This window comes from Mycteria americana, chromosome 15 (genome assembly GCF_035582795.1).
Source record: "Mycteria americana isolate JAX WOST 10 ecotype Jacksonville Zoo and Gardens chromosome 15, USCA_MyAme_1.0, whole genome shotgun sequence".
In the NCBI taxonomy this organism is placed as follows: domain Eukaryota; kingdom Metazoa; phylum Chordata; class Aves; order Ciconiiformes; family Ciconiidae; genus Mycteria; species Mycteria americana.
Genome location: NC_134379.1, coordinates 8,244,974 through 8,269,330, shown reverse-complemented (window position 1 = coordinate 8,269,330; position 24,357 = coordinate 8,244,974). Strand labels below are relative to the sequence as shown.

At 48.4% G+C, this 24,357-nt stretch overlaps 3 protein-coding genes across 7 annotated transcripts; 1 reads left to right on the top strand and 2 right to left on the bottom strand.

Annotated features, from left to right (window-relative positions):
* Positions 1 to 152: 152 nt before the first annotated feature.
* Positions 153 to 5,265, bottom strand: ALKBH4 (alkB homolog 4, lysine demethylase). The gene is made up of 3 exons (XM_075517776.1): positions 4,573 to 5,265; positions 3,501 to 3,698; positions 153 to 3,065 (listed from the first exon to the last, which is right to left on the bottom strand). Exons 1-3 carry the CDS (start codon positions 5,263 to 5,265, stop codon positions 2,424 to 2,426), a joined length of 1,533 nt encoding a protein of 510 aa, XP_075373891.1. The 3' UTR covers positions 153 to 2,423.
* LRWD1 (leucine rich repeats and WD repeat domain containing 1) lies at positions 4,633 to 21,439 on the top strand. Of its 5 annotated transcripts, XM_075517770.1 has the most exons (17): positions 4,633 to 4,771; positions 5,934 to 6,173; positions 6,894 to 7,040; positions 9,184 to 9,418; positions 10,423 to 10,542; positions 12,040 to 12,192; positions 12,951 to 13,091; positions 13,771 to 14,112; positions 14,737 to 14,863; positions 15,110 to 15,219; positions 15,693 to 15,900; positions 17,462 to 17,534; positions 17,632 to 17,772; positions 18,476 to 18,573; positions 19,158 to 19,319; positions 20,088 to 20,212; positions 21,104 to 21,439. In XM_075517770.1, exons 3-17 carry the CDS (start codon positions 6,961 to 6,963, stop codon positions 21,242 to 21,244), a joined length of 2,256 nt encoding a protein of 751 aa, XP_075373885.1. In that variant the 5' UTR covers positions 4,633 to 4,771; positions 5,934 to 6,173; positions 6,894 to 6,960; the 3' UTR covers positions 21,245 to 21,439. The 5 variants fall into 5 exon arrangements, with proteins under 5 accessions (XP_075373885.1, XP_075373887.1, XP_075373883.1 ...); XM_075517772.1 differs by lacking the exon at positions 9,184 to 9,418; XM_075517768.1 differs by lacking the exon at positions 5,934 to 6,173 and having other exon boundaries at positions 4,642 to 4,771.
* Positions 21,390 to 23,438, bottom strand: POLR2J (RNA polymerase II subunit J). The gene is made up of 4 exons (XM_075517784.1): positions 23,314 to 23,438; positions 23,051 to 23,140; positions 22,600 to 22,774; positions 21,390 to 21,902 (listed from the first exon to the last, which is right to left on the bottom strand). Exons 1-4 carry the CDS (start codon positions 23,364 to 23,366, stop codon positions 21,867 to 21,869), a joined length of 354 nt encoding a protein of 117 aa, XP_075373899.1. The 5' UTR covers positions 23,367 to 23,438; the 3' UTR covers positions 21,390 to 21,866.
* Between the last annotated feature and the right edge of the window lie 919 nt (positions 23,439 to 24,357).

Here is a 24,357-nt window from a genome sequence, read left to right as displayed (position 1 = left end):
AGGCTGTTTAACAGGTGAAAAATGTCAAAAAATAGACATAGCAATGACTGTGTAGTGACTAGATTAAGTTTTGGACTTCAAGAACATCTAGACAAAGCCCTCAATTTTTGGTTCAGAATATAATTGTTTGCATTTTTTTAAGATATCAGCTAGGAAGAGCTGGAATTTTCTGGCAAGAACAGCAGCTTCCCGTACAGTTTGATCGAGGCAGAAAATTTCAGCTAACAAATGCAGAGTACAAAATGAACTAATATTGTTTATCTTGTTATTGTGGCACTGTGATTCATCAGAAGCCATCATCTGCTTTCACTGCAAAGAGAATGAAACAGCAGGTACGCGCACAAAGTATTTTAACAGGCTGAGAGCACAATATACATCTAAAAGGGAGCATTAGAAATAAGGGCCAAACATTAATGGAAATACTTGACTGCTGCAGTTTGCTGAGCAAAGGGCAGATTGCCGGAGAGGCTCCGTACGGAAAGGGTGATGAGGATATGGGCTCAACGCTTGCTTTATCTATGAGAGCCTGCCCTGGGTTTCCTTCCGTAGTGTGGCTTTGCGCTGAGCTGCAGCAGGCTGCCAGCCGCGTCCTCCTGCTTGCCCCAATGTCCCCCGCTCCGACGGCAGCTCCGGCTGCTCTCTACGGCTGCTGAGCCCTGCGGACACCAGCGGCACGGTGCTGCTCACACCAGTCTGCCGGAAAAAGGTTAGGAACCGCTATTTTGAGAGCAGAAGGCCTTGCTTTTGGGAGTGAGCTGGAGAAGCTGCAGCCTATGAGAAATTTCCTGAGAGAAAGCTCGCTGTGAGCGAGCGTGGCCTGCCTGTTGCATGTTGGCTGGCTGCGTTTGCAGTGACGGGTTTCTGTCAGAGAGGGCATGCTGTGACTGCCGAAACCGCTGCTGGAGCATGCCGGTGATGCTCGCCAGCCCGCCCGGATGGAGGTTTGGGGTTTAGGACTGCCCGTGGGAGCCCTGCTCGCGGGTCCCTGTTGGAACGATCACGTAGATGTCCACAACTGTTTAATACTGGGCTAAACTGAAACTGGTTCATTGCAACCACAGAGGACTGTAGCTTATCTGTTAGCTTAAACGGATAAAAAACGTCCTGATTCACCCAACTGATTTCTAGTAACACTTGTTGGGTGAAGATCTCCCTCCCCTGCAGTGCCTGAAGCGGAGGGCAGTGTCTGTGGCACGAGTGCCTTGCTATACAGTAAAACCTGTGCATTGTGCCAAGGAAGCGCTTCTAGCGCAGAGTACAGCTGTGCCGGGACGCTGAGATCCCATGTATCAATGTGTCCCCTTTCCTCAGCGACTAAAACCAGGCAGCATTGTAAAGCGTTGTTTTACTGCTGTAGGTGTGACTGTGCTGAATGGTTTTGATGACACAACTGTGTTTATTAAAGGATCACACTTCTTCCACGGCACAACTTCATTTTCAAGAGCACAGAAGTTCGTTCAGAGCAGACAGATGGCCTCAAATCAGCTTCTGCTACAAATGACTACTTGAATCTTAGGTACAAGGCATGATTCAAACCTGCCTGCTGGAGGTGCCAAGAAAAAAAATGATAGCCGCCAGTGTTGCAGTCTGTTGCCCAGCTTATTCCCAAAAATCAGACTCTTGCTAGTGAGAGTTGACAGCGGGGTTCAGAGATGACAAATGATCAGAAAATAACACAGTCTGTGCAAGTCTTTGCTCTGAACTCTGCCCAAGCTGTCTCTGCAGAAGAGTGGGCATCGGCCCTCTGCAAATGCTGCTCTTTGGTCCCAGAAGATATAGGTCACACACGGTATTGATGATTAATCCTCACTGTTAGAGCATGAATCTTCAGCAAAGGATAATTATTTTAATTAGTTCGCAGTGTGTTGTACTATCTGTGGAGAGACGCTTGCTTACCCTCCTCCCCTGGAGAGCTCATCTCTAAAGGACCTATCTGAAGCAGGTGAGAAGATAGTTGTGTCCCTAGGGCACAGCGCAACGCTAAAAGCAGTACGACGGAACCAAGCATGGGCCAGGAAAGGTTAAAATCTGCTGCAGGGCTTGGGCTGAATCTGTGCCAAGGGCTGTTTGATACTCAGCTCAGTTTAATGATTCTAAGTTTCTTTCTTGGTTTAATTCAAGGTATTTAAGAACTGGCTATTTGCTTTTTGCATTTTGTTACAATACAGCTAATGAATACAACAGCTCATTTCTGACTTTCGCCTAAAAGTTCCCATTGCCCAGGAGAATCTTCGAAGAAACAAGCAGCCCACCCCTTCCTTGCACTCTCTTATTTCTGTTTGTTAAATTTCCATTTGATTGAGCTTATCTCTGTACACACCTGGTTCCTTACGCACACTTCAGAAATAAACCGAGTTGTACAAATTCCGTACTTTATTTTTCAAATTTCCTAACAAAATGCAATTCTGGCTTCCTCTTGCTGATCACACTGGTCTTCCTTGAAATGAAAGAGCTATTTCTAGCAGTTCTTTACCCAGTTCTTCATGCCTTCCTCCGGCACTGAACTCTGCAGACAGCTCCCTGAACGTGACACAGATTCGGCGATGCTCTATATGCTTGCGGTAAATGGCGTGTTTCCACTTGTACCGTGCGTCACCGTACAGCACCACCAGAGACCTTTGGGGTAAGTGAATGGCAACAGTCACCTCTTTACTTGGAACAAGCCTTGGGGATAAAATGCAGTTGATTCCCTCTTTGCCCGAATTTTTGCACGCTGACGTCTGTGTAAAAGATCCAGGGGGACTTAATTGCCCATTTTCTTTACTGAAAGTGGGAAATAATTGGATACTGTCCTCTGAATCACAAGACATGGATAGCACGGTTTTTGAGAGCAAGTTTAAGCTAACCAGACGCTCTCCCCAAAGCCACCAGTCATCAAAATGTGGGTCGATGGCAGAACCTCTTTCTGGCATGTAGTCCAGATTACATTGTTCAACAGGTAAGAAACCGCCTAGTACAGAGCAGGCCTTCATTTGTGCCACAATCTTTTTACTAAAACTTGGCAAACCAGTAAAGCTGCCAGCTTTCAGCCTTTGTTTCTTGAAGTTCACTTTGGGTCCATAGTCCTGTTGGAAAAGAAGAGGGTGAAAAAGCTAGTGTTAAGGAACAATCTAGAACAAGTCTTTTTGGAGAGGCTGTGATCCCTACAGGGCTCACGGTCAAGACTTTTGAGTTCTCGTCCAGTGACCTGGTCACCAGGTTGCAAAAGGACTTGGTGAAGCTCACCCATTTCTCACCTGTAAAGTAAAAACAAAACACCCACTTCTTTCACTTGGAGATTGTGTGAACTTCAGTGCCTGAACACGCACCATCAAGTACGATGCGTTAACAACTACCATGTATTTTTGCAAGAAGTTGACTTTAATTACAAGTAATTCTTGCAATTGATTTCAGGAAAAGCTTCCAAAGGAAAACATTTAATGAAACGTGTACGTGTTCTGTGTTTCAGCTGAAAGCAGCTTTCCTTTCTCCTAGAAGAAAACGTGCTTCTAAAGTCAAACCTGTTTCTTTCGGCCAGACTGTGATGGTTTCCAGTCGTCTCGATCCATCAGTTCAACTATCTCCGATTCTTCATCCTCGCTAATGAACTCCTCTGTCAGAAACACCCCTGGAAATGGAAATGCCCAGCCAGCAAATTCCGAGTGCTCATTTCCTTTAGCTAGGCCTGTTGCTGGACAGTAAGTGAAATTATCTTCTCCCTGTGGAAATAACAATGGAGAAGAGAAAAGCAGTGGGGGGGGAAACTTATCAAGATAAGGTGTTTCCACGGTTTACCCCTGCAGCCTTGATGCTGCAGCATGAAAACTGTCCGTACAGGATTCTTGTAGACATGAGAAATTTTACAGCTGCTTTTGGGGAACAACTCTTCCCTGCTTTTTTTTTTACAGCTCCAGCATTACTGTGCTGCTTGCTTGAAGCCGCTTTTCTTTCCTAGTAATGTCTTTATCCTGCAAAGACAGGGAAGAAGAGATGATCCTCAGTGCCAAATGTATAAGGAGATTAATGGTCGGTATTCCTCGGGCCGGCTGTAGAGATATGGGTTGTCATATCAATAAATGTTGAATGAGGAAAGTTGATAAAAATCACCAAGGCCAGAAGGCTAAGCTGTAGCGAACCGCTCTTTTCTTAACGTATGAAACTCGGGTTCGGCGCTCTCGGCTGCTGAGGGTGCTGTGTGCACCCCTCACGTTATGCAGGCGAAGCCCCATGGGCTCTTTTCACGAATGCCCCCCGGCAGCGCGCTGGGGAGGGGAGCCCGGCCCGGGGGGCTCTGCGCTGTGCCCGGCCCGGGGGGGGGGCTCTGCGCTGTGCCCGGCCCGGGCTCCCGCTCGGGGCCCAGCAGCCCCCCGGGGGGCCGGGGCCCTCTCCCGCCACGGGGGGGGGGGTCCCCGCACCCCCTCCCAAACCCCCTGGGCTCTGAGCCAGCCCTGCCCTTCCCCACCTCGCCCGCGGCCCCCTCCCGCCAGGCCCGCCCTGAGGGGCCACGGCAGGCGCCCCCCCACCCCCCCCCCCGCCTCCTCCCGCCGGCCCCGCCCCGCCGCCGGCCCCGCCCCGCCGCCCCCTCCCCGGTACCTGCGGGGGCGGAGCGGCCTGCGCGGGCCCCTCGCAGAGCAAGCAGGAGCGGATCCCCTTGCAGCCGCAGCCCGGCCCATCGCCGCCGCCCGCCGCCTCCATCCCCGCCGGCTGCGCTGAGGCTGCGGCCCCCCCTCCTTCCTCCCCGTCTCCTCTTCCTCCTCCCCTCTCCCGCCGCCGCGGCCCGGCCCGCTTCCAGGTGAGCGGAGCGGGGGGGAGGCGCGGGGAGGGGGGCCGAGGCCGAGGCGGCGGCGGCGGCGGGGCACACGGCTCGGCGCGGGCCGGTCGGTCGGGTGAGCGGGGGTGGGGGGGGGGGGGGGAACACGGACTTGCTCTCCCAGCAGCCCCCGCGGCGCCGAGCAGCGGTGCGGGGCCCGGCCGCGCCGCGGGGTCTGCTGGGAGTTGTAGTCCCGCCGCCCAGCGCACACCCCGTGGGGGCGCCTCAGGCCGCGGCCGGCGCCGGCCCTCACCGCGGCCTCCGGGCTCGGGGCAGCCGGCGCCGCGCGGGGGCGGCGTGAGGCCGCGGCCCAGAGCCGCACCTGGCCGCCTCGGCGCGAAGCCAGCGCCGCCCTCCCTGCCCGCGGGCGGTGCCGCGGCCTGCGCCCAACAGCCGGTGCCCCGCGGCCCGGGCACGGCCCTGGGGCTGCCGCGGTCTGAGGGGCCGCCGGGGCCGCCTCGCACCCGAGAGGTCATCGCTGGGTGGGCTGACAGGCCCGGGCCGTCGTTGTCGTCCCCAGCATGGCGGCGATAGCGCCGCGGGCAGCGCCAGGCGCGCCCGGGTCTCCTCGGCTTAGGTGAGGCGCTGGTCCAGCTGGTACGGGGTAGTTAAAGCTAAACTCATTTTGATCTCCGCTGGGTTGGTCTGGCCTGACCCGACACCCCGCTGTAGGACTGCCGACCCCCAGAGGTGCTGCTGTGGGGCTGGAGGAGGGTGGGTGGCTGCTTCTGGCGGCGGATCCCAGGTAGGCTGGGTTACGGGGTTCGTCAGGCCCCGGGTACTTGAGCGTGCCTTCTGCAGCGTCACCCATGGTGGCGTGGTGATGGGGCCGTGTTACGTCCTGGTCTCCCCTGCAGCTCCTGTGGTGTCACGGGTGACACAGCTGTGTCTGAGGTGTCGGTGTGGTCAAAAAGAGGGCGATGGGAACATCCACAGTCGTTGGTGTCAAATTTTTCTTGTAGATACCGGAGCTTAGGGAGGCTTATTAGGTTCAGCAGGTAAGGGCCTGATCCTGTGGTTTGGCTTTCAGTGACAGCTCTGTCGCTCAAAGGATCAAATCCTGAACAGCTGCTGTTCAAACTGTTTCTCAGGCTCAGTGCTGGTATAAAATCTTCCATACATGAAGGGTTGTCCTTACTTACAGGTGTTAACAAAGCAATGCCCCGTTGCTCATCAAACCCGATGGTCCGGGTGCTGTAGGCATGTTATGGTGCTGAAGTCAAGCCTAAGGACAGCTTAGTGCCTCGCGTGTTCCTTGCGATTTACTGGAGTGGCGTTCAGGCAGTGGTGAGACTAACACAAAAAGACAGTAGCGAGCCTGGCCTTGGAGCTCTTTTCTCTTTTATTTCCCTCTGTTGGAATGGAATCTGTGTCAGAAAGAGTGGTAAGCCACGAACCAGTAATTTCACAAAGTTACTTTGGCCCTGTCAGTGTTATTATTCTAAATATCAGTGTATGTGTGTGTGTGCATGTACTATCCTATCCACAACGATGCATGAAAATATCTGTTAATTACCAATAACATACAGAATGCTGCTGATCTTTTTTTCCTTGGTGAGGAAATGATGTTATTGATTGGTGTGTGTTTACGTTTCTGGTAATTAATTCGGTTTTCCAAAATCTTAGGGAATTTAGAAGTTGTCAGCTAAGAGTCTATCCATCTGGTCAGGCCAGTGATCGCAGTGTGTCATTTCCTAGGGAGGAAGACATTCACGACAGGTGTATTTATTCTTACTGTTGCCGGTTATTTGAAAGCGTGTCGGAGTTCTTGGGGTAGAGCCCTGTTGCTCAGGAGAGGTACAAACAGGTAACTGCGAGACTGTCCTAGTCCCGAGTGCCGTCACCCTGTGGACAGCTTTCATCTACAGCAAGTCTGTCGTTTTAATAGCCAAGGGAGGTATCGCTGTTGTTTTGGAGATGAGTTGGGTCAGCGTGTTGGGAGTGTGTGCCCAGCTTAATAACAATCTCTGGTATTTTCATTTCAACCATGTAAAAAAGGCGACTTCAAACACAGCAGCAAAATCAGTAGCTAACCTCGTAACTTTTTTTTCCCCTTTTGGAGTCAGTTGAAAGGACTTCCTCTTATTCCTGTTTGTTTTACCAGGAGAGTTACGAGAAGAGATCCTACAGCTCACTGATTAGTGATTCCAGCAGAGGGGTGGAGATTAAAAATGTCAAAAATTACTACAGAACTTCTTTTGGAAAGAGCGGTCCCAAGATCTACGAGGCTCCGAAAGATCGAGACGCTGAAGTAAGTGCAGGCAGGCCCATGGAAAATTCCAGCTGAATTCAGCCTGGGCAATCCTTTTTTTGTCTTTCTTCCCCTAAGCATTTTTACTGAAAAAAGAGAGACGGTTACAAAGCACAGAACAGGAGATGGTATTCTCAATGCAGGATCAGTGAGCGCTAGTGGAACATTCACTAGATAGGTTATCAGCGGTTGCCACCTCTTTTCACTACTTATATTTTATATATGCTGCCACCTTCTTTCTGTAAAACTGCTTAAGGCTGGATCCTGATTTCCTAACCCTAGGATATAACCCTACCCCCAAAACACTTCTGTCTTTGCTAGCAATTGTTTAATGTGAATAAGAGAATCTCTTCTGGCCTGGATTTTAGAGGGTTTTAAAAATATTTTTGGCATTATTTCCTCTCCCTTTTCCTTTCCCTCCATCACTTTCCATCTCCTCTAAATCCAATTATCTTAGTACCTCAGACATTGCAGAGAGGGAGAATAAACTCTGACACACTTAGAAACCACTAAAAGCAGTTTTGTTGCTCAAGTCCTTAACAGAGGTCATTGAAAATACATGTCTTTCCAAATGTTTAATACAGTGGAACTTGGCTATTCCAGAGCTGGTCAACCCAAGTGACTCAGCTAGCCAATTTCTGGCTGGTGCCTTTGTTGTTTTTGTTGCTGATGTAAGAGTTTTGGGTTTCATATGTACTCTTTAAAGTTATTTCTTTTAGTTTGTCTTGTGCTAGAGTAATTGTTTTTAGAGAGAAACTCGAGTTTATCTGAAGAGTATAGGCTGCAGTAATCTGGGTAACAAAGTGATGCTGAGATGTTTGAAGTAATGAATTTCTAGAGTGTGGCTTTTTCTATGCAGCTTCGTACCGTGATTTTGAAGGGTTATATTTCAGAAAGTCCATTTGGGGAACACCATGTTGAGTTTCTCCCCAAAATGACACAGTAGTCACACTCAGCTTTGCAGCCAGCTGAATTCTGTTCAACCTTTCTTACATGCTTTGACTGGCTGGTTAGGCTTCTGAGATGACAAGTGGAGGAGAAGTGGTCTTGCTTCCTAATTTTATTTACCTCATTTATATTTAGAAGGCCTTTTTCTACTAATCGTTAGAGATGGAGATTCTGTTTGTTAAAAGAACTCAGGCTTGTGTCCTCAAGAGATATTGGCTGTCAGGACTAGGAGCTCCCTTTGGAGCTCAACTAAATGATCTAATCAAATCTAAATGACCCTTCTTATAATATGCAGTTTTCACTTTCTTACAGAGAAGGGGTATTTTTTTCCCCTCACAAATATTGTACCACTTCCTCTTTCAGGACAGAATGCTTCTGTTTTGGTGACAGCCTTGGGATTTTGTTAGGTAGATTTCCATATTTGCCATTGGAAGTTTTTGCAGCAAAATTCACTGTAAAAGAAATGGGAAAAATCGCTTTTTTGTGAAGTTCGTTCTTTGAAAACAGCCAAATGATTTGGGGACCTACTCTGCACTTGGCCTGAACTTAACTTCTAACGCAGAGAAGACAAGTTTTGAGCCAGATCAGCAAACTGATCCAATTTGCCACATTGTTGTGTCAGCATGAAGTGAGGGGGAGGACAGGACTAGCCTTTTGGAATCGCCAAAGTCTTGTATTGCTTACAGCAGTTGTGAGATGGTGATTTCTAAAAAATGAGGGAAGTAATGAATCTAGTGCATTCTATGGACAGGGTGGACCGATGGTGTAGTGAACAAGTGTCTTGTATTGCCACAGCTTGTTTTGGTGAATTTATGTTGCAAAGGAATAAAGTACCAAAATTCTTAGAGATGTAGTAATTTTTTCTACAAACAAGAACTTTTCCTGTGATTCACTGCTCACAGCCAGTGCTGTTGCCCATAGGAGGTTTATCTGGATTGCAGGTTAATTGTACTGCAAACGCTTTGGTAGACTTGGGTCTCTGATGGTGTCTGCTAGCTCAGGCACAGCGTCCTTTCCATGTATGCGTGCTTGCAGTCCAGAATGCTGCAGACAAGAAAAAGCAGGTTTGGTCAGATTTACCCAGTGAGTTGTGCTAGACTGAGAGGTGCCACCAGGTGGGACCTTGTATCCTGTGAAAGTCAGCACTTGTTTTTCCAATGAACTGCGGATAGTTTATGTTCTCTTTTGTTTTCAGCCTGTCCAAGCTGCAGCTGAAGACTGGAGACTTAGACCCGCGTTTGTTTTCCCGTTTGAGGCATCTGCAGAAACTAGATCTCTCTGATAATTTACTGGACAAATTTCCCAACAGTCTAACCCTCCCTGATCTGCGTGTCCTAAACTGCAACAACAATAAACTGGAAGATGTAACTGCTCTGAAACAGTTCCCTCTGCTCGAGGAGCTAACCTACGAGAACAATGTGTACTTGACAGTGAGTTACCTCCCATCCTTACAAGCTAAGCATTAAATAGAGGGGGAAACAAACAGCAGTTATGCCTAGTTCTTACATACAGTTCTTAGGCAGCAAGTGTTAGGGCATCTGAGAAAGCAGCCAGTCTTCTTGCGCCCCTTCACCAGTTTGTGCCACTATTTCCCAATCTGCAGAAGTGACTTGCCCAAAACCACTCAGATACTAAAATCTGGGTATCTTGAACTCCTGATTCTCCAGGCCAGAGTCCCATCTTAGGTAGCTTATCAGGCAGGATATCTTATGCTCATGCTTGTGTAAAATGCAGTAATGACTGTAGAAATGTCCTTCTTATATGTTATTTTAGTGCCCCTTGTGCTCTGGAAGAGCAGACTTGGCCCTCTGACGAGGGGTTAAACTTGGTGATTAGTCTAGTTCAGGTTTTCTGACTTCTCCCAAGACGCTCTGCTGACTGTACAGTTTAAGCATCCGAAACTGTAATTTTACTTGTGCTTTAAACCGGCATCAGCCACCATCGCTGTCCCCAGATGCTTATTTGCTGTTGCATGCTGGCAGAAGTGTATGCGTGGCTGTATGGTAAACTGGATTGGGGAACTGGTCTGACCTAAAACGCACCCGACCCAAAGAAGCCCTGCTGGTGCTCGTTTACTGTAGGCAGGGCAGGCCTTCCTCTGTATTAGATGCTCACTCAGAGTTAAAGGATGTGTCCTGCATTGCACTCAGGCCGGAGCAGATGAGCCTGGTTACACCGCCACCACCTTGTGTTGGATGTTAGTACTGCGTAAGTGTGAGGCAGGTCTTTTGTCTGCAGTTTAAGATCCCAACTCATAGGAGACCGTTAATTTACAACTAAAGGGTGATATTCAAGTCGGAAATCCTGAGAAGATTTTATGAAATGGCTTTTCCTGATTAAATATGTTCTTCTCATCCTTGGCTGTATTTTAATAAAGGACTAAAGCAAGTACCACATGTACAATTTTTGTAACTCTGATGTCTTCTCTTTCTAGCTCAACGATGACTATAAAGTAATGTTTCTTTTGCAAAACCTTCGGCTACTCAATGGCAAGGATATAACCAAACTGGCTAATCATGTGAGGCGTGTCAATAGTCGTAAGCTCACCAGCAAGGTAAGATGTGGGATATTTTCTTAATCTCTAAACACCTGAGAAGTAACTAAACACTGTGCTCAGTTTAATGACAGAGTTGCAAACAAGCATCAAATGGTTAACAATAATTCTGGTATGATCTGAGCACTGCCCGCAGTATGGACCACGTAGTAAATGTCTTACTGCTGCTGTCTCTGGTCACTGCTTGCATTTGCTCTACCTGTTCTGTGTAGCCAACTTCTGCCTTCAGTTTAAATCACAGGAGCAGGGCCAACAAGGTCTGTGTCTGACCCTCTGGTTTTTCAGGTCACTCCGGTCATCATTTAAAAATGGGAAAAGACTGGTGCTGACCTAACAGCTGCATACACCTTCCCATCTAATTTACGTTACTGTCCTGGTCCCAGGAATGGGGAGCACAAAACCAGGCTCAGGATAATCTTGCTTTTTCCAGCATACACCAGGAACAAGGATTTGTTCTTTCTTCTTTAGCTGTGCATATTTGGAACTGTCTTTTCACTCATTTACATACACAGTTTGGCTCCTGACAGATTGTCCCCACAAAGCATATTCATATTGTGATCTTGAGCAAAATTATTGTTCTATTATGAAAAAGGTTTTTTTGTGCAGTACTGCTCTTACCATTTGTATTCTAGTTAGATGATCTTGTTAATTCCTTCTGTGTAGCAGTGGTGGAGAGATCAGATACTGAAGGCTGGGATGGCTGATTGTGCTGAGTGTTATCTGTGTAATACCTTGTACCTCAAAGGCTCTTGGTGAGGGCTGCTCAGCCTCTTATCCTCCAGGCAACTGGGCATGGTCGACTGTTTAATGAGACACCAAATGCTCCCCCGTGCTGTTCATTTTGTGCTGGTATCCGTGCCCCAGATACCTTTCCCTGATGGTATTGCTTTGTACCTGGCTGCCCAGTTCTTACTGCTTTACATTTAGACATAAATGTAAAACGTCTGTTGGGTTCAAACGCTTATGGATGTGTTACTACCCACCAGAAACTCTCAGATGGGAAACTGTGCTGATAGGTGAGCATCTGCATGATTGTGCCCATAGTTCAGAAGCCTTTTGGAGTCAAGGTATCTATAAATTGGGATGACATGTGCACCAGTCCTGCTCACGCACACACTTGAACTACAAGAAAACCCAGACATCCCCATTATCCCGTGCCTGTTATAATAAATTAGGGACCTGTCAGGTACTCCCTGTTAGTAGGGCACAGTGTAAGACTCCTTAAGACCATTTGCTATGGATCCAAAGGCATGAAATCAGGCATTGCTCTGGGTCCATGTTGACGGTGTCTGCTTAAGCTTGGTTCAGAGGAATTGGGTTTCTTGATAGCTGAAGTCGTGGTTTGAACACGGATAAAATAAATGGAAGCAGTACCATCATGTAGCTAGCAGACCATCAGGGTTGGCAACGTCTTAAATGGTTTCACAAGTATTCTTGTGCTTTTCTGCTCTGGTTTTCTGTAGTATTCTGTTGAATAAACTCAGTCTTTCTGCCTAGGTTACTGCTCACTGGGAAAAATTCTTCCGTGACCAACTTCCTGAGAAATATACAGCTGAGCAAGTGCAGTCCATCAAGAAAAAGTTCCTGAAGTCAGTACAAACCAATGTAGTATACGGACCCAGCTCACTGAGTGAATTCACCCGCTGGCGGGTAGGTTACATGTCACTTCCCCTTCTGTCCTTCAGGCAAGGACTCTGCAGCCTGATTCTGAACGGATTTGATTAAAATGCTCTATGGATTTGGGTTCAGGGTATCAGGGCTCTTGCAGACAGGTGGTATCACTGTTTCTGGTTTTCTTCACTGCTTTGTTAAGCAGTTACAGAAGCACTAGGATTAAATGTGCACCAAGTTGCAATGACTGTCATTAAACATTGTTTTTTAATTCATAAGCAATAATGATACTTGTACTAATTAACAAGACTGCAGTAGCCTTAGTACTTAATTATTTGCAAATAACTCTAATGGCAACCTTTAGTCTTGGTGGAAGCTGTATGAAAGGAGAAAAGATAATGGCACAAATGTAGTTTACTCCCAGTGGGGAAAGATACCATTTAGTTTGTAACATATGTTTTAATTGCATGTGCATACATTCCATCTCTCCTTTGTCTTGTTTCATTGCTGTGCTGTTGTTTCTGCAAATGTGTACGCTGGATGCCCATGACAAAGTGAAGTTCTTGGGTCATGTAATGTCAGCAAGAGGACTCGGCCTGCCAGGCTGTCAGCTGGGGACTCCTCCATTACTTGTGAAATTCACATAGAATAGTGGAAGCAGATATTAAAAACTCAGCAAAGCAGTTCTTGTCATTACACATCAGTTTGACTGCTGTTGCTTTTTGGGTTTGGGGTTTTTTTTGTTTTGTTTTGTTTTTGTTTTTTGTTTTTTACAAATCCACATTTTTGCTTCTAAGGTGAAAATGATTGCAGAAGAGTTTCTGGCATACTCACTGGGTTTGGAGTTAAACACAGATCCTGAACCAGAGGAAAAGATGGATGAGAATGAGGAAGAAAGTACAGAAAGCCCCAGGGAAGCTGCAGAGGACGTGGGTCAGGTAGGTGGTTTTTCCAGTTACATTAACAATGTCCTTTTTATTTCTTACGAATTCAGTAGCACTTGTTTACAGTAGCACAGTTCGGTAGCACAGTAGCAGTTTACATTTATGACCCTTTGGTAACCGTAGGGGCAGTCTCAGGCTCCAGCCTGTATTCAACAGCTGAGGCTTGTTCTTTATGGCCATATTGAAGCTTTCCCAGCGATGTGAAGGTTGAGTTGCTCTCCAAGAGGAGAGAGCTTCCATTCTCATAGGAGACCCAAAAGATTTCATGATTGTAGTCCTGCTGACTCCACCTCTCCTTTGAGGAAGGGATATTTTTAATGAGAGAACTGGGCTGATGCATGGCCAGACGGTGATGGTGCTTGCCGCCTTTGAAATGGCTGCAGCCTGAACCCCCTCGGTCCATGGGCCGTATTTGTTTTTCCACATCATACGTCAATCAATCACAAGTAACTGGGACAAGGGAAGGGAGATGAAAATGAGGCTGGCTGTGTGATTTTCGTTAGCTTCTGCCTCTAGGAACTCTGCAGCTCTGGGCTGTCTGATTCTTGGAACACAGTCTGTAACCGTGGGAGGGTACTTGCATTTGAATAATTAATATCTCTGACTTACAAATCATCTGCGCATCTCAGGAAAGCTAGAAACCTTCTGCAGAAATTGACAACATGCCTTATAGGTCACAGTAACACCCAGCAAGAGGAAAAGAAATCATTCAAAACCAGGCTCTGGAAACAAGAGGTCCAAGTCCCAGGCAAACACCGAGGAGGAGGCTGTAGTTAATCCCAGAAAGTCCAGTCATGTGCAGGATGACCCAGCTCCTGACAAACCAAGAACATCGAACCAGCCAGCCAAAGAGGCAACCCCTGAGCAGGGAGCTGAAGGGACACATAAGAATGGAGAGCAGTTTCCCAAGGGGCAAAGCAACAGAAGATCCAGCCAGCTGACAGGGGAACAGAAAAGCCAGGAGCAGGACAACGGAGTTGTTAGCTTGGTCCCAGTGAAGAACTCCAAGGGCAAGGTATGTTCATCAGCCCCCTTGGGACTGGCTTTCGGCCTCTTGGTTTAGTGGGAGGAGCCTCATTCAGATTTCATCAGAGCTCTACACAGCTTGGAGCTCATAATTGGCCAGATATATTGTGAGTTACAGTTTTTGTTTCGGTTTTTTTTTTGTTGTTTTAAATCTCTCAGAGGCGTCAGGGAAGGCCCCCCCTGGAGACAGTGAATCCCCTGCAGGGGATGGATGGACCAGCGCTCTGAGATGGTGCACTGAAAGCCTGTTCTTAGAAATGGGACTGGCATGACTTGCTCTCAGGTCGAACTGATGGCTGCATGGGGAAAGGTGTTTCCCCCTCAGCTCAGACCAGTGGGGACCTAAAGGATTTTTCACATTTCTCTGCAGCAGGAAATGGGGTTCGCTGCTGGGGTCTGCTGGGCACATCTTCTCTAAACAGTTGCCTGCTGGTTTAGGAGTCTTGAGCATTGGTGGCACCTCAGTCTCTCCTGTTCTCTGTAGTGCAGAAAGGCTGAAAAATACTTCAGTTTAACTCAGATTGCTGTGTTCAGTAGAGGGTTCTGTCAAGGCAATCACAGGCAAACCGCTGTCAGGGGAATGAATTTTCTAAATGTGGATGGTTTATTGTAGGAGGATGTCAGTGCAGAGCCATTGCATTTTCTTCAGTGTCACAGTAAAGGCAACAGCCGCGAGGATTTTAAAACGCAGCTCTGGTCCTGTGTCTTCGAGCCATTGCTAGACTGTGGAGCCAGGAAAGGTGAGCTCTTAAAGAGGTTTGCAGGATTCCCAGAACCACCCGGCTCTGGAATCCCAGCGGACTCCATGCGTTAGACCCCTGCTCTTTCAAGCTGTAGTCTCCGTTGTCAGGAAGAGACTTGCTTACATACTTCTTCTTTGACTTTGAAAACAGGAGACTGGGAGAGCACCAGGCAGTGATAAGCTGCAGTCTTCATGTGTTAGCCGGGAACCTGGGAACTTCTCACCTATTCTTTTCATCTTTCAGATCCCATTGTGAGCTCCTCCAGAACTGTGGCAACATGTGGAGGGGAATCCGTCTGTCTGATTGATTGTGAGACGGGGACGGTGCTGAAAAAATATAAGGTGGCTACAGAGGTAGGTTGCAAGTGGGAAGAGTAAGCATTGAATGGAAATACCATAATCTGTTATAATTACATGCACGTATACATAAAATATATTACAAAGAGTTCTGAAAAGGTTTCAAGCATTAGCGTGGACAGGTCTTAAAAAGATGAAGATAGATAGTAAACATTTCTTGCTTATCCTTTTAGCCCGGTTTGGTTTTATTTTTTTACTAGTTTAAAAGATTAGTCGGGCTCTCTCCTCCTCACACAGGCATACGTATGTGTATCCAGGCTGCTACCACTGCTTGACAGCATAGAGGAATAAAGAATCCTGGTTTGATAGTTTGTGTTCTTCTGAGGGTTGTTTTGAGATTCGATGCTCCAGCTTGAATAGTCATGTCATTTCACCTGAATAGCTCTCGTGATAGTTGTCTTATCTCTGAGCTAACAGCCATCCTGCTGGCTGTTCTCTTTCACGCTATTCTTGGTTTCTTTCTATCCTAGGAGTTTTTCAGTGTTGCATGGACAACCCTCACAATGGTAATCAGCGACAGTCGGAAAAAATCTCATAATATCTTGGCGGCTGCTGGGAGGAGAGGGATCGTCAAACTGATTCATGTGGCGGCTGACTTCTGCTATGGAGAGATAAAGGCCCATAAAAAGCCCATTGCTACCGTCTGCTTCAGCCCAACTCGAGAAACTCACCTGTTCAGTAAGTCTCTGGTTCAGAATCTCTTTAGCTTTAGTACCTAATGTAGAAAAGGCTGGGCTTCCTTAACAAGGGGAATTGTCACCAGGGCAAGCAGGTGCAGGTAGAGACCACACACGCATACAAAAAGCATGGACAGACGTTATGGAGAGAGTATTGTTAGTCTCATATGGCAGTAATCTACGGAAGGTACAAATTGTTTCAGTGACAGAGCCTGACTCTAGCTGAGGTGCAGCAGCTCCTGTCTCTCTCTCGGTAGCTCTCAGGGTGGCTGTCACACAGGCATTAGCCACAAACAAGCCCAGTAGTGGATCTGTTCCGCAGGGGTGAGTAAGAAGAATGATAGCCAGAGCAGCCTGCTGGGGGCCAGGCAGCGAGCGGTCAGCTGGCAGGGCTCTCATCAAGCATGGCAACAGGGGCAATGCAGCGTATAATGGGCTGTTGGGTTTCATTTTTTCCAACTAGCAAAACTATGCGCTTAGCTGCTTTTGAATAAATGAAATTTTTTTTGAGTTCTCTGCCTCGTCAGAAATTTTTATTCAGGTCCTGATGTAGAAGAGAGCTTTGCCACAGTAGGGCCCGCAGAGGCTTACGGACTGGTAGAAATGAACCGTCGTATTACAAATTGCAGCTGCATTGTCAGGCCTGTAAATTAAGCTGTTACAGAGCCATTCAGACCACACCTGCACCCCACAGCACATTGTTTCTCTTGCCTACAATTACCCACATCCTGGAGTGGTTAGAGTGCTACATGAACCATTAAAAGTGGAATTTTTTTAAAACACGGGTATCGGTACTGGATACTTTTCAAGAAGAAGCTCAAGAGTGCAAAGAGCAGAAGCCTTGAGGGATAAGTAGGTTGATAGCACATCCATATAATGGTGTGGGCAGCAAGGCTCATTATATTGCATAGAAAAATTTATAGTAATAAAGTGAGAGCCTTTGCATGCCTATTTGGGGACTGGACACTAACCTGTTTACTCTGAGTTTGAGGGATGCCATCTGCTTAGGATCCAGATTACCCCGAGTAATCTATTAGGATTGTTTCTGCTGTCAGTATATCAGCTTGGTGACAAAGACATTAAGTGTCTTTCACACTTTACGTCAGTGCCTAACTTTCCCCATGGGAGCTGCTGTGGATGTGAACACAGTAAGAAGCCGTGGATATGTGGAATAAAGTGGCGTCTGCCTGAGAGTAGAGGTTGGAGCTCGTGTTTTAGATTCCGCTAGAACCCCTGACCAGCAACATGAGCTCAAAGGGGCACTAATTAACGACCTTGTGAAGCCACAACTTAGTAATGGACACCAGGAAACAAACTTTCTTTTATCTGCTCCTCTCAGAGCACAGGATAAGAATGCAAATTACTGACCGTGCGTGTTTGACGATGTCTGTGAAGTGGTGTTGAGCCAGGAGCCTCAGTGACTGCTGCTGTGCTTTAATGAGCTCTCTGATGCCACAGGCTTAGAGTGTTACAGCCTGTGACACAGGTAGAATTGCCAGCTAGCACAAGAAGAGCCAGATGAGCAGTGGTGTCACTACCTGCTTCTCTTCTGTGTCCCACAGCTGCATCTTATGACAAGCGAATTGCACTCTGGGATATTGGGATTCCAGACTGTGACTACAATTTCAAAGCAAGGTAAAGGTTCAAAAACCAGATGTGGCCAGTCCAGGAGCCTGTAACTATCACTTCGCAGCACCACTTAACTGTTTGGGTTTTTTTTTTTTTTTTTTAGCCAGCTGCTGGTGCTGGAAGCGCTCTCCATTCCCTTACGGATTGCCCTGGTCCCCACCTGCCCAGATCAGTACCTGCTGGCTGGCTGTGAAGGCGGCTGCTTTGCCTGGAATATAAAACTGGATAAGGAACAAAAAAGCAGGTGACAACCAAAAGCCGGGGGCATGCCTTCGTTTTTCCTAACAAGAAGAGGTAGTCCTAGCAAAGGCTTTATTTCTAACCAAAGGAGGCCTGAGCAAGAAAAGCAGCATGTCCTACCAAACTTCAAACATGCTCCCCACCCCGTAATGGCAAGAAAAAAATACTAGCATAATGCTAAAGGAGCATTCAAAGCTAGCAGCCCTGAGCTTGTATTGGTGCTCCAGTCTACAAGTGTTGCAGGCTGCTTTGAAGGAGGGCTGACATGAGTGTAATCCAATACTCTAAAACTTAAGGGCGTATCATCTTGAAGTAGTGTAAGGGAGTGTAAATTCTTGGATTGAGTTCCAGTCTCACAGCAAGGCCTACCCTCCTCCTGGTACGTGAGGTTACCCAGGAAACTGGCACTCTGTGGGAGCACAGAAAAAAATTGCAGGAAAGAAGGAAGTGAATTCATGCCCTGCTGACATATACGAATCCTGATCCCTACAAAAACAGATGAAGTAAAACAGCAGTCTCTTAAGCAAACGGGCTTCTGCTATACTAATAAACCCAAGTGGCCGAAAGCGTAAGTTCAAGTGGGAATTCATACGAGTTCGGCAAGAGACTCGCTAACATGTGAATTTCCTTCTGGGTTCTGTACCCGAATGTCCTCCCACTGCTGCCCATTCAGGACTTGACTCATTTCACCCTTCCCCCTACTCTAGGCCTTTTGAAGCCACGTTCCAGTTTCCTGATGAGGATGGAGGCATGACAACATCTCACAGGGTTGATGGTTTGGCTTTTCTGAATGATGATGTTGTTGGTGAGTATGAACACAATAGCCCAATCCAGAAAAAGTCAGGCACCTCAGCCTGTGGCAGGTTGAAGCCAGCATGACGAGCAGAGGGACTGAATGGGGTGTGACTACCTCTTCTTTAGATTTTTGGGGGCTACGCAGAATGGAGTTGTCTCCCAGAGTCACTTACCTTGCCCTAAAATGTGGGCTAGAGGTGCAAACCCACGTCTGAGCAGGACTAGACATCAGGTGGTTCCATCCCTGAGAGCACGCTTGGCCAAGCCCCTTTCTGCTCGAGGGCTGGTGGCAGCAGTTTGGTTTTTTTGCAGGGGAACTGGGGGTTCCCACATCTGGGAGAGTGCTTATAGCATGGGCTGGGTCTTTCCGAATAGCTTATGCTTGTTCTAGAGTTCAGGAACATAAGCATGGGACTGAAGAGTCCTCTGCAGCCTCTAGTTATCCTGAAAGGAGGTGGAAACAGTTGCTGCTGGTATTGGGTCCCACATCTTCAAAGCCACCTTCTGGCTGGACCACCTTCACCAGAGGCCAGCCTTTGTCTTGAGGCATTTCACTTAGCAACTGACACAGCCTCTCCCCTCTTTCTTCCCTAGTTTCCAAGAGCTCTAAACCAGGGTGCATATACTTATGGAGCTGGAGTCGGTCTTTTGACGCAAAGGGGAAAGGACACCAGCGAACGGTATCTGCGGTTATTCTAGCTGAGCTTGAGTGGTCCACAACAGACCTGTCCTACCTGACGCTCAGCACCTGCCCAGGTAGGCAGCACCCTTCCTCGGGGCAAGCAGCGAGGCTGTACCAGTCACTCTAGCAGATGGCCGCACGGGTCAAGATTGACTTTGAGCAGTTGTGCGTGCCTCCCCTTTCACCCGTCGGAGGAGCCCGTAGTTAGAGGCAGAGGCCTGGATTTCAGTCCCCATCAGAGACAGCGAGTCTGGTCTCCCGTCCGCAAGCAACAAGAGCCCTCAGCTCCCTGCACTGCAGGGCAGCAACAGCCCAGCACCAGCTGTATATAAATAATACATAAATGCAGCTATACTGCCTGCCATACGACAGGGGAACAGCTCAGGCTTACGGCCTTACGCCGACTGTACGGTGCCAACATGGTCTTCCTTGTACAAGTCTTCAAAGCAGGGCTTGGCCCTGTAGCTGTTCGAGAGGCATGTTAATGCTTACTGCATCGGAAGTAAGGGGCAGGAACGCCACACACAGGGCAGCTGGCTTTTAAGACTAAAAAGGAATAAACAAAGCTGATCCGATTGCCGCTTTCCAAAATGAAAAAGTCTGAAAAAGGCGGAAGAAATGCCAGAACATTTATCACTAGCTTTTCTTACTAAAGTAGCTGATTTATCTTTACATTAATTGAGTTTTTTTCAGTGAGGTAGATTAATGTATTTGTGCTAGAATTTTGCTGAAATCTGACATCCTTGCCTGGGATCCTTCAGCACCGTCTTCAGCTCTGCTGGATAGAGGTGTGGACTCTCAGTTCCACACTTATTTTCCAGCTGCTTCTTTTGGTCTTACAGCAAAAGACTACGTGTTCTGCGGGGATGAGAAGGGAAGCGTGTGGATGTACAACCTCTCAAACTACACCACAGCGTGGAGCTCTGCAAAGGGGAAACGCTCAGACAAGAGGATCCCTCCCACACAGGTAGGTCTCATGTACCCTTTGGGGCTGAGCTGGGCCTCCCTCCCTTCTCAGTGCACCCATCCCGAGTCTCCCGAGCAGATTTACACCAGGACATGCCTAGTGTTTTCTAATCCTAACACTTAAGCAATTAAAAGCAGTCTCCTGCGCATGACCAAGGCCATCTTTCAAATCTCACACAAACACAACTGTGACAAGAATTAGGAGCTGTAAAGCACGTCTGTTTGTTCCTGTGTTCTGCAGCCTGGCAACTTTTCCTAGCAGAAGGACCCTCGCTAAAAAATTAATGGTTAAACTGGAAAGCCTGAGATACAAACATTTCCCTGAGGGGCCAAGGGGAGGGAAGCCGGAGCAGCTGTTCCCTGGCAGAACCGCGTGCAGGAAAGGGCTCGCTGCTTCCGTATGCTCACACCCCCCTTTTGTTGCTTGGCCTGCAGAGACAGTCCTCCTTCAGGTAATTACTGTTGCCTTGCACGGTGAAGGCTCTGAAAGGACGATCCCACACACACTCGAAGGCTCTCACTCCAGAGCCCGGTCTTGAGCTACCATTATATATGGGTACGAGGTGACCTAGTGTTCCATCAACTTTTTGGAAGTGCATTGCCCAAGTCAACAGTCAGTTCCTCCAGGAGCGAGGCGCAGCTGCTTTCACTTTCTCCTTTCTGATCAAGTCCCTCTGCATTAAACCCTGCTCCTTTAGGAGCAGCATCGTAAAGCTGCAGCACCTCCCTCAGAAAGGGGAAGAGCCTTTTATTCAGCTTCCCCCCGGCTAGTAGGGAAACGGATTCCACAGACACCCAATTGTCAAACCAGGCCTTGCAGTAATTAATAACCTCCCACTTTCAGACACAATACCACCGTTCCTTTCCTACCCAAACTCTGTTCTCCTCGTAGATTCTCACATGGCCAGAGCTTCGAGCGAACGGGGAGCAGCTGACTGAAGTCCTAATAAACAATGTGGTATCAGACCCTACTTTTACTTACCTTGTTGTTCTAACTAGTGTGAACATAACAGCAATTTGGAAGAAGTCATAGTTCCTTGTAACAGAGTTTCATTCCCGTGCTTTGAAATAGTGCAGTATTAGTGACTGTTACCCATGTAACCATGAAGTTTTCTAGACCAGCTATTACGTGCAAGAGAAAAAAAAAAAAAAGGTAAGAATTTGTTAAGCTCATCAAGTCATTGTAAACATCCGGTTTCTTTTACTGTAAGTTTTCACAATTTGTGCATTTGTTTTATAGAAATGACACTTAATAAAACAAAACACCAGTTCAGTTGGCAGTGCCTAGCCTTCTTGAAAAGGAAAAGCAGAGAGTTCATCTACCGCTATCACTCTGCAGCTTCTCATTCTGGAATTACACTCACAATAAACTCGCCAACAGCCCAGCACAAATATTTGCCTTAAAGCTCCAATTAGAAAAGTAGAAATCATTTTAATGACTTATCTATCAAATCAAACAAGACATACGTCCTCCTGGCAAAGTGCCTGTCTGGTACAAAAAAACACCCTCAAAAGATCGCTGGTGCTGTCACAAATTAAACGTAAGTGGGATGAAGAGGAAAATATTTGCCATGAACAGAGGTTTAAATATAGCATTCAACTACCAGACACACCATTCTGCCTCAGAAGTGCAGTCTGCTCTAAATGGGGTGATTTTACTCAATTCCTTCTTGTTTGTCTTTGATGGCAACCTGCAAAACACAAAGAAAAACATACGCTAAGACAAGAACTGTTACTGAGCTGGAGGAGGTTACTTTAAACAACCATACCAGTCTTCTGTGAGACACAAGAACCACTGCAAACCATCAGTGAAAATCTCTACACCATCCAGAAAAATAATACTTAAATTAAAAGCAAAACATATTTACAGTAGTGGCACACTGTTACCTTCTACCAGCACATCAAAGAACACTTCACAGACAGTGTCCTATTCGTAGTGCCCCCGGTTTTGTCTGAATAACCTTTCAGGCAGATGTAAATCTCAGAAATTGGGGGCTAAATAAATACGAGCAGAATCAATGAGAAGTGGTCAAAAAAAATACTGCCCCAGAGTTTTAGCAGGAGAAGTAAAAAAAAAAAAACAAACCCAACACTTTGAAGAACAGAAAATTGTTTTCTACACTAATAAGACTGTGAGAAAACCAGTGCTAATGCCAGCCATCCAGGGAATTGCAGAGCACCCACTGAACCCTTGTGGGGCGTGCAGATAACCCTTGAGAGCAGGCAGGCTCCACCATGCCTTGACAGGAGCCGAGTGACGCGATGCTGCGTGGCTTTGATGAATCTATTGACCTAAAACAGCGGCTCTAAGATATACCACCCCTCCCCTTGTTTAACTTTTAATTGCAAGACGCTCAAATGCTTTAAAGAAAAAAGAAAGAAACGTACCCTGAACCTCTCCTCCAGGAGGGAGAGCTCACTGATCAGATCTGTGATGGCATTGGTGAAAGCTTCCTGGGGGCTGTAATCGGGGGTGGTTTGGACGCGGATGATAATTTTGTGTTCCAGTGGGTGCGGGACCTTGTAGCCCGCAAATAACACCTGGGGGTCTTTCAGTAACTGCCTGGAATGCAAAAGCAGCAGTGAACAAGCACGCAGCACAAATACAACTACTTTTTATATTAGAAAAAAAATATAATTAAAAAGCTGTGTTTCTGATAGGCTTGGCCAACATACTTTCAAACTGGGCATTACCAACGTGTGTGTGGAGGCTCTTCCCTCATTTTCAAAGGCAGAGTTGCTTTGCCTGACCTGAGAGCACAACTTTCTCAGGACAAAAAAAAAAAAAAAAGCCCCCCAATCCCCCCTAAATTTACTCTCCCCCCCCCCCTCCACTCACGACTTGATGATGTTCCCCAGCGTGTGGTCCTCCTTGTTGATGGTGAACAGGCAGGCGTTGGGCACCTTCGTGTCCTTGTTGATGGTGATCCTGTGTGGAGACAGGCCGTTACCGCAGCGCCTCGATACAGCCCGGGAGGCCGCGGGGGGCTGGGGGGGAGGCCCGGGCTCCCCGTACGGGGAGCCCGGGCCTCCCCCCCCAGCCCCCCGCGGCCCGACCAGGGTCTGAGCCCCGACCCAGGGCCTCCCCCCGCCGCCGCTCACTTCTTCTCGCCCTCGAAGAGGAGGAAGGACTCGAAGGCCGGAGGCGCGTTCATCCCGCCGCCGCCGCCAGCCCCGCCGTTGCCACGGCGCCCGCCACGTCACTTCCGCCCTCTCCCGGCCACGACAGCGCCCCCAGGCGGACGGGAGGGCTCGGCGCAGGCTCGCTCCGCCCCCCCCGGGTGATGTCACCGCCGGTGACACCAGAAAGGGCACCAGCGGTGATGTCATCAGTGATGCCATGAGGAGCACCAGCAACCAGCGGGGGCCCCAGCAGAACCACCAGTGACGCGGCCACCAGAAGTGGCGCCAGCAGGGCCGACAGCGATGTCACCAGTGCCACCACGAGCAGCGATGGCACCAGTTACACCGTGTGCCGCCACTGGTGGGATCGGCAGCAAAACCACGGGTGGATCCACCACCAGTGCCCTGTTGGTGCCACCGGAAAGGACACCAGCGGGGCCACCGGTGATGTCATCAGTGATGCCATGAGGAGCACCAACACCGGTGCCACCATCGGCGATGTCCCCAGCAGAACCACCAGCGACACCACCCCGACCGCCAGCCGTGGCTCCAGCAGGGCCATCAGCGATGTCACCAATCCCACCATCAGCGATGTCCCCAGCAGACCCACCAGAGACACCACCACTGCAGCCACCAGCCATGGCACCAGCAGGGCCATCAGCGATGTCACCAGTGCCACCATCCGTAGCACCACCAGTGCTGCCACCAGCAGAGCCACCAGCAGTGCTGCCACCAGCAGAACCTCCAGTGATGCCACCACCAGTAGGGCCACCAGAAATGGCACTAGAGAGCCATCAGCAATGTCGCCAGCGCCACCATGAGCAGTGCCACCACGAGTAGCACCGCCAGCACTGCCACCAGTGCCACCAGCAGAACCACCAGTGCCACCAGCAGAGCTTTAACCACTCCCCAACCCAGCGCTGCCCCCCCCAGAGCCACCAGTGCCCGTCCCCGCGGCCGGCAGCGTCCCCCCCCAGAGGCGGACAGGACAGGGCCGCAGGGTACAAAGTGCCTTTATTGCCA